General features: G+C 39.7%; 1 protein-coding gene across 1 annotated transcript; it reads right to left on the minus strand.

Annotated features, from left to right (window-relative positions):
* Positions 1-320: 320 nt before the first annotated feature.
* On the minus strand, positions 321-8694 carry KIAA0408 (KIAA0408 ortholog). The gene is made up of 5 exons (XM_010210810.2): positions 8545-8694; positions 5486-5827; positions 5068-5147; positions 2500-3883; positions 321-572 (listed from the first exon to the last, which is right to left on the minus strand). The coding sequence occupies exons 1-5, from the start codon at positions 8677-8679 to the stop codon at positions 399-401; spliced, it is 2115 nt and encodes a 704-aa protein (XP_010209112.1). The 5' UTR covers positions 8680-8694; the 3' UTR covers positions 321-398.

Below are 8694 nucleotides of genomic sequence, written 5' to 3' on the forward strand. Positions count from 1 at the left end.
ACATGCACCTACGAACACATGATCATGCATACAGCTTTACCTTCTGCTGTTTGCAGAAGAGTCAGAATATACAGCACTATACATTGTTTCAACTCAAAATTGACTGGCAAGTTAAGGAAGGTGCCCTTCAAAAGAAATTCCTCGTGAGCTATTATTAAAGAAAAAAAAAGGGAAAAAAAAAAAGGAGAAAACCAAGGGTACAGTTTTCATTTCATTTCAATAAAAACACTGAAGACCATGGTGACGATGATCTAAGATTCAATACATTTTGTCCAGCGTGTTGGTGGGGGTCACTCTTGGACAAGATACAACAGTATAGAACTGGTTGCTACAACACATACCGAACAGAGTTACAATGTGGTGTACAGCTTTCACAACTACCCAACCCATCTCTGGGTTCAAACTACTGAGGTCTCTGACCGAAAGGAGACAGAGCAGTTGTACGCAGTTCTTCTCACAGCGGGCGGTGCTGACGGTGATCTGGATGCCCATCTGGAAGGTAAGCGTCGATTTGCTGGCCGGGCTGGCCGGGAGAAACCCTTCCCACTTGAACATTTAGCTGGCACACACATCTAGAACAAAAAGGCAATTCCTTGCTTTAACGAGGTAAGGCTTTTGTGGAATGCAACGAGAATGCAGCGAGACATTCGGGGTGACCTCAGAACAGGTGGTCTGAAGCTATTAAAAGGAGCACAGTAATGTACAGAATGCAAAAGAACAGCCATTTCTATGTATAGGGATTCTCACATCAGCCGCAGTTCAAAATATGTGGAGACAAGTGTCACACACAAGGAAAGGTATAAAATGTTGATGTGAGCCAAAACCGACAATTCACTTTTCATTTCTTTTAAGTTTTGGAAATTGAGTTGTGGTGTGTTTTTGGTTTTGTTTGTCAATGAGCACCATTTACTGTTCTAAATGCAGAACACAGAATACCACCTTACATTACTGTCACATGATCTACATACATTTCAGGTATCTTTTTACTAATTCTGTTCCATCGGTCACAACTTGCTAAGGATTCTGTTTCTGTCAATGCAACATGAAGACCTTTACACTTGGTAACTAACTCAGAATGTCTATATACTAATGCAGTGTCACATCTACATGCAGAGCCTTATATACACAGGAAAACCAACAGATTTTGATCATAGCTACAGTGATATAAATTGGAAACAATGAAAATAAACCAAATGTCTCATCCTATATAGGTCTTCACATCTTTTTTATGTGAATGCCGTTGGACCTAAGGTACCCTGTAAGCAGGCAATATTCTACACGTGGTTTAATACAGACAGAAATGATGACACAAAGTGTCTCTGGAGAAAAAAACACCCCATTGCCTTAGTATTTTGAGCTTACATCAATGTAAACTCAGTCATTGGTCATTTTATTTCTGCCCTACATATTCATTGGTGTTTTTTCATATCAAAAGTTCATTGGACAAAAAAGAAATCAGAAAGTTCATGCTTTTTTCTTTCAGTGCTGCAGTAAAGATACATCTGCTAAGGAGGATGTTGCATCACTGCAAGACTGTCAGAAAGACACACAGAAGAAAACCTGCACAGTCAGATTCTCAGCTGTTTAAATTCAAATAGCTCCACCGAAGTCCCTGAATTTATGACAGTTTAAAGCACACCAGCTGACAGTTTGAACCCATTTAAGTTTTTCAGCTCCAAACACATTAGTCTTCTCTTTTCTCAGACACTAAGGCGTACACTTCTTTGTGCTCATTGGCCAAGAAGCTCCTCAGGAAAAAATTGAATTTTCTTTCTGACCTTTTACAGAACTTGAAACTCCGTGTATTTTCAAAACCATCCATTCCTCTTCCAGTTAAGAAAGAATGTTGACAAAGGCAGTATTTCTAAACTTCTGCAACTAAAATTCAGCCAAATATAAATTAATTAGTCATGCCATACTCTTCTGTTTCTATGAGCCTACGCTTGAATATATAGGAGAAGCCTGGAACTGAGATAAGTAAGAGGAGGCTTCTTTATTACTGCAAATTTTATGGAGCTACAATATCCCTTTTCACAGGCAATTCTAAGGAAAGCCTGAACCAAGTAGCATCCTGGGTACTAAAGAATGCCATCTAAGTCTAGGATTTTGACATGGCCAAATGCGTTTAAACCCTTTGGCAAGGCTTATGAAATAATTTGCCAGCTAAAGGAAGGAGAGAGGAGTTAAAATCTGATTGAAGTTCTCACTAGTTCAATCCTTAAATAAGTGCACTGCAGTTAAAATCTAGCTTTACGCAATAGCAGCAGAGATGAGAATCTGGCACACGTCTTCACTGGTCATTCCTACTTACATGCTTCTGCCCTCCCACAGCTCTACTATCTTCAGAGGAAATAATCCTGATTCATTGAGATCGTGGTCTAAACTGTCTATTTTTACATCATTATTTATAATAGCATATTAGCCTGCCTCATTTTAGAATCTGAAAGTGAATAGTGCCAAATTGAGTTATTTTGTTCTTGCCAGTCTCATGAACCTTACCTCTGGTAACTTCTGTCTCTCTTTTCCTTGCTTGAGTTGCTGCCCAATATGCCTGGCTGAATTCCTTGGAAATTCTTGCTTTCCTTGCTCAATCTGGAGCATTTCTAAATACTGACTCAATGTCTCAGAACTCCCATCGGTGAATTCAGAATTTGCCCGTGTCCACTTATCTTTGCAGCATTTAACATTACACGGAGAAGTCACTGCTGATTTTTCATAGTTTTTCAAAAGCTTTTCAACAACACCATAGTTTGACCTTGAGTCAGCTGAACGCGGCCGACCGGACAAATTACTTGGTCTCCAGTCATGCTCATGAAGCATGTGCCTATAACCACTAGTATTTGGAAGTCCATTGATTTGCTTTTGTTGTCCTGCCGCTCTGCCAGCTTTGCTGGCGTTGCTAGCTTCTTGCTCCCTTGTTGCAGAGAATTTGGGATTTGAAACACAAGACGCATTTACAGTTTCTGTCTTGCTAATAGCAGAGTCACACAGAGGAACGCAGGGTTTCTGATCTTCTGATGCTGTCTGAAGCACCTGGTTTTCTTGCAAAACATTGTTACGTTTATCCGTGTGAAATACAGTCCGGTTAAACTCATCAATCTTTGCTGCTAAAGTTTCATTTCTTTGAGTCTTTCCCAAAGTATGCCTAGAGTCTTCCAAAAGATGACTGTGCAAGGTAGCAGGGCCATAAAAGTCGTTACCGTAGTAAGGGCTGCTGTGACAGTTGGGATTTTGCTTCTGGTGCACCTTGTTGCTTCGTGCCATATTTCCATCTGAACAACTCTTTTGGGCTGACAGTGGGAAAGGTTGACTTTCGTTGTCTTTTCCAAGTTTGCCCACATCATATGCCCATGTGTTGTGGCAGAAACTTGTTGGTACATTGCACTCATTTTTGGTTACAGATACTGCAGCAGTATACTGGGTTACCATTGCTGGACCTTTCACAGTCTGCCCTTCATTTGCACAGGCCACTGCAGTTTCATTCTGGTTTACAGGTGAAGGATTCATCAGTTTCCTTCCACTCCTACAGTCCTGACCCTTGCAATTGCTTTTGGTGCCTGTATCTCTTACTGGTGCCTCAGAAAGCTGTACGACTGCGGAAAGTGAGTTTGTTAGGTGCCGAGAAGTGCTTCGTGGAGGAACTGGTGGAGCTTCTTTCTTTTGCCAAGGTCTGAACTCTGTTCCTCTGTCACCAGTAAGACCACCGTAAGTCATGTCCTTCAAAGCCTTGGTAGAGCTCATCAGATTTTTCCTATTATTATGTTCCTCTGTTTTAAAAGCAACTGAAGTCTGTGATTCATTGCTGGACACACAGTTCATCTCAGGCAGAATAACTGTGTTTTGGGTTTCCTCAAATTCCCCCAGGAAAGGAAGTGACTTCATTCTGGAAAAAAAAGTAGAGGCTTTAGGGATGAGTAACAAGGGTATTCCCCTAGGAGGTCTCAGCACAGATTCATACCTCCCACGAGCACGTGTTTTAACACCGGCTACTTAAAAAGATTTGGGAGCAGTTTTTCTGCAGCTGATACACCCAACATACTTGAAACCTACATGAAGATTTTGAAGAATTTTTGACAAAAGGAATCTTGTGTATCTTTCCCTTGTCAGTGCAATTCTTTTTCTGAGTATTTGTAGATGATTGCCTGTTTTCTCACCTATCCTACAGTAAGGACAGTGGTATTGTGTGAATTTTAATGATTCCAGGTGAGTCTACCTGACTATGAATGGAATGAAGCAACTTTAGGGACATAGTGCTTCCCTTGTATAGTTTTTTCTAATGTTACACATGACAGTACAAACATGTCTTTTGAGATCTGTTAAAACATCACCTTTCTCAGACAGGATTTAGACAGTATGCATCAGCTATGAAACTATTTTCTGATACAAACACTAATCCAGCTACAATAATAAATCAGTGACAGACAGTCAACTGATTGCATAGAGGAGTGTAAGAAAACTCTCTGCTCTTTGAGAGCATCTGAAAAGACCTTGCCATGATACAGATTTCCATGGGGTCTCAGCACAGCCAAGACATCGCTTTTCTCAATCTCCTTGATGGTGTGTACACTGTCACACCATGAGTTCAATCTTACTTGCTGATAATTTCTGCAAAACTCAAGAGGAAGACTGGTTGGCTTGCTAAAGGAGACCACAAACACTGAATTTTTAACAAATGGAAGAATGTTCATATGCCATCTGTGCTTAATGTAAGAAACTTCTCAGCCTAACAAACCCATACAGAATTGTATAGAACTGCATGTAAATAGGACCAGAGCAGACAGAAATATCTGATCACTTTTCTAGTACAGCCATTAGAAACAAGTACAATTTCACCTGGTACAAATGCTAATTTAATTTTTTTAGAGTCTATAAATAAGCTCCATTTTGCTAGTAAAATGTGCCCTTGTATCATATTTATACTCCATTTGAATGTTTTATGCTGAGCACTGAAACACTAGGAAGATAGGAACTGCCCAATTCCTAATAAATTCAGCAGTAACTCCCCCTTCAAAGTGAAGAGGGAGTTATTTTATTCCTCTAATATAAAGAGTCCAAATATGTTTTTACCTCCTGTGGTTGGACTTCTTTCGAATTTCTTCTTGATAGCTGCACAATTCTTCACTGACTCTGGCAAGTTCTTTAAGAGCCTTTGTAAATATAAAAACAGTACTTTAATATAAGCCTTTTAAATGGTATCTCCAGAATTATTTTGAAACTTGTAGTGTTTAGCATTTAAGAGTCACAGCAGACGAAAGTAGCACAATGAAGGGTACAAAAATGCCCGCAGGTTATGAACTGAGGTAAAAAGCATACTGTTAACTTTAATCAGTGAGACAACACTCATCAATAACAAACTGAGGAGGCAGTAGAGAGTGTGTCTTGTTGGAAAACTAAAATTAGTGAGATCAATTCTTTAGGTTAACCTGGCAGGTCAAAGTCCTCAGTATTTTCCTCACCCTCATAACTGAAACATGCTTTTACTTACTACATTGAGATCACCAATATAATTCTTGGCATTTTTCTTGGAAGGTTTGATGCTGAGGCTGTCTTCAGGTTCCTCACAGTTCTGAAAGGCCAGACTGTCCATTAATAGAGTATTGTTTCTGCTCTTGGCTCTGGTTTCTCCACATTCGTGTCCTGTTTTACTGACCAAACTCCCTTTTTCCATCCTGTCATTTGCCACGTCATGTTGATAGTTCAGCTCCACTGTGTCACTCTCTTCCAAAGCAGGGGAATGCATGGGCAGCTGCAGCATCTTGTTCTGAATGGCCTTATTATCATGGACGTTCATATTGCTTTCCCTTCTAAGCTTTACCTCCTGGTAAAGCTGAAAAAACAACAGAAATCTCTGTTAAAACATAGTACTGTGATGAATTTTGGTAAAAGAACATATTCATCTTCTGTTTTGAAGGATGTTTCACTTGCTAACACCAAGCAGAAAGATTATTTACTTGTGTTAGTAGAAAAGTGTCAAGTCATACAAGGTGATAGTTCCCAGACCATTATTGTCACAGTCTGAGGAAAGGGCTGCTACCATTCACAAACTCTGCCATGCTTTTAAGGTATAGCTTCCACCTATAAGATGGGATTGAAAGAGGCCAATGACACTGTCTTGAGCCAGAAGCTGTATGTTTTTCTTCCAAGTAACTTCCAAGCACGCTATGTGGTGGACACAGTCCTGATCTGATGGATGGGGAGTTTAAGGAGGGGAAGTGAATTCTCATAATATACAGCACCACCTGCACTACATATCAGATGCTATGTGGAATTCTTCCCTATGACTGGAGTGATAAATCAGTACTGTAGAATGGTATTACTTGGTAACGTGGCACACTCTTCATGCTGTCTGCTGAGATCCAGTGGCTTCATTACTAAATGAAAAGATTTTAGTTCCTTTCATCCAGCACATTCAAGCTAGGGAACTGTGATAAATTATAAATTATAAAAAGTAGCATTATAATGACCTCTTCTGTTTACAGTATCATTTCCAAGAAACCCAGAGCTCTTTATAAACATTCATTCTTAACTTGCTCTTACGAAGAAAGCACAGAGCAGGCACCTCTGAATAGCCATCTGCCTGCTCCTTCGCAGTGCACAAGGCCATCACAACAGGTTTTGGAAGGATGGTGAAACAGAATAACAACATGAAGAACATATGTCCATCTCATGGGTAGTGCTGTGTATTAGAAATAACATGTTCAGAGACTTGACACATTTTCTCATCCCGGGCTTTTGGATTTCATTCTCAAATCCCAGTTGCTCAAGGAACCTGCAGGCTGAACTTTGTCATTTCCAAGAAATAAGGGCCTCTGTATATACAGACTCAGCATAGTAGTAAGAAGAAAGGATACCACCTGCCTGTTAAAGCAGCCTGTAGCATACATAAAAATTATGTAGCGTAATTCAACAATAAAATCTCTAAACCACTTAAGTTTTCCTGGAAGGACCTAGGAATTAAATTAGGTTTTGATGGGCTGGAGAAAACTACCAAATATAAATACACGTTGAAAAGGTAGCACAAGTTTTATTGAGGAAAGCCCTCTACAGATGTTGGCATTTAAAAGTGATCTCCTCTTTTGTCCAGCTGTGGCTTTTGGCAAAGAACTGTCAGGCAACTGAAATCGAGGGCAGCTATAGACATAGATGGAGAGGATATTAACAACCTCTGGCTATCATCTGCAGTTTTGTCTGGTCCTGCAGTAGTCAGTGATTTGCTTAAACTGATATTTGCTTAATTTGGTTGATCTGCTTCCACTCAAACCCATTCCACTCTAACTCATTTTCTGTCTCTTCAAGCTTTCCTAATCTAGGGAAAAAATATGGCCTTCGCTGCCACTGTCAAGACTACCAATAGTCAGAATACCTTTTCCCAGCACATTACTGCCATTCTAAAACAGCTCATATACCTAAGAAACTGAAATTCAACTACAGACACAGATCATATTACTAACTTTTGAGGCACTCACACTTTGGTAGTGACATTAGGTAAGACTGTAGAGAAATGTTCTATCACAAAAACTGAAATGTGGCAAAGACCATCATTTCAAACCCTGCAAGAACTGCAGGTAAAATATGAGAGCTGACATTATGGAGGTATGCTGCAGGCTGCTTTAACAGGCAGCGTATGGCTGCAATTCATTTGGATCTGATAATTTTCCTTCTCATACTTTCATGTGAGCAATCTCCGCCATACATTCCTGTGTTGCTCAGCCACAGGGCGATGTTGGCAGAACACAAGCAAAACTACTCCATGTGTACATTAGAATGAAAAATGTGGAATGCCTAGTGGTGAAATAACTTGCTCCTGTATGTTGCCAAGGCAGATTCAATTTATGCATTCAGAGTGCCAGAGGGTTCTACTGCAGGGACAATTTGGGGATAAAAGAATAATAAATAATTACTGTAACTATTTCTGGAAGAAGATCCATTAGACATGGAAGGGAGTGAGTGTTTCTTAGTATGTATAAACACAAGTGGTGTCAAGACGTTCATGTTATTTACTGTAGCTGTTTTCCCTACTAAAAGCCATCCATAAATGGAGGAGGTTCTAGTCAGAATGATTGTGCATCTTGCAGCATTTAATGTATGATGTTCTTTTTAATATTACCCTTTACCCCAGCAGACTTGTGTCATCTAATTCCTTTTTGCCAGAGAGTTATTATACCTAGATTCTTTGCTATTAAATATGCCTTTTCTTTCATAAAGCCCATATATGCAGTTGTTCAGTATGTACTCGGAAAAAAGCATGTCTGTCATGAGCAATGGGGCCCATGGCCAGCAGACCAGGAGCAGCATACATAGCCAACGATGTCATAGAAAGCGTCACACAAAGTGACATTTAACACCCTGCTTCATATTCATGACTATTAAATAAGCAATTGCTAAAACTACCTGAACTCAGGCTTTGCATCCTAACATCAGCTATTAGAAACTTCAGTGACAGATAAGAAAAAGGATATAATTCAGAAAAAAAAAATAGGAGTGATCTCTAGTTGCTTCATCTTATGTGAAAATGTTAGTGTTGAGAGTTTTGTTTAAAAATACCTCTTCTATTTTCTTCTGCATGACCTTCCATTGACATTCCCATTCCTTCCTTTCGTTGTCAAATCTCTCCAACAATTCCATCTTCTCTTTATTCCAGTTCCTCTCAGTGTTCTCCAATTGTTTATGCAGGTCCATGGTTACAGTCTGTGT

The sequence above is a fragment of the Colius striatus genome, chromosome 2 (assembly GCF_028858725.1).
Source record: "Colius striatus isolate bColStr4 chromosome 2, bColStr4.1.hap1, whole genome shotgun sequence".
Lineage (NCBI taxonomy): Eukaryota > Metazoa > Chordata > Aves > Coliiformes > Coliidae > Colius > Colius striatus.

Excerpts from the sequence above, each read along its gene's own strand:
- KIAA0408 (XM_010210810.2), bottom strand. The coding sequence starts at position 8,679 with ATGGACCTGCATAAACAATTGGAGAACACTGAGAGGAACTGGAATAAA. Across the intron at positions 5,828-8,544 it reads TGCAGAAGAAAATAGAAGAG|CTTTACCAGGAGGTAAAGCT; the intron begins GTATTTTTAAAC and ends TTGTTTTTTCAG. Across the intron at positions 5,148-5,485 it reads ATATTGGTGATCTCAATGTA|GCTCTTAAAGAACTTGCCAG; the intron begins GTAAGTAAAAGC and ends ATATTTACAAAG.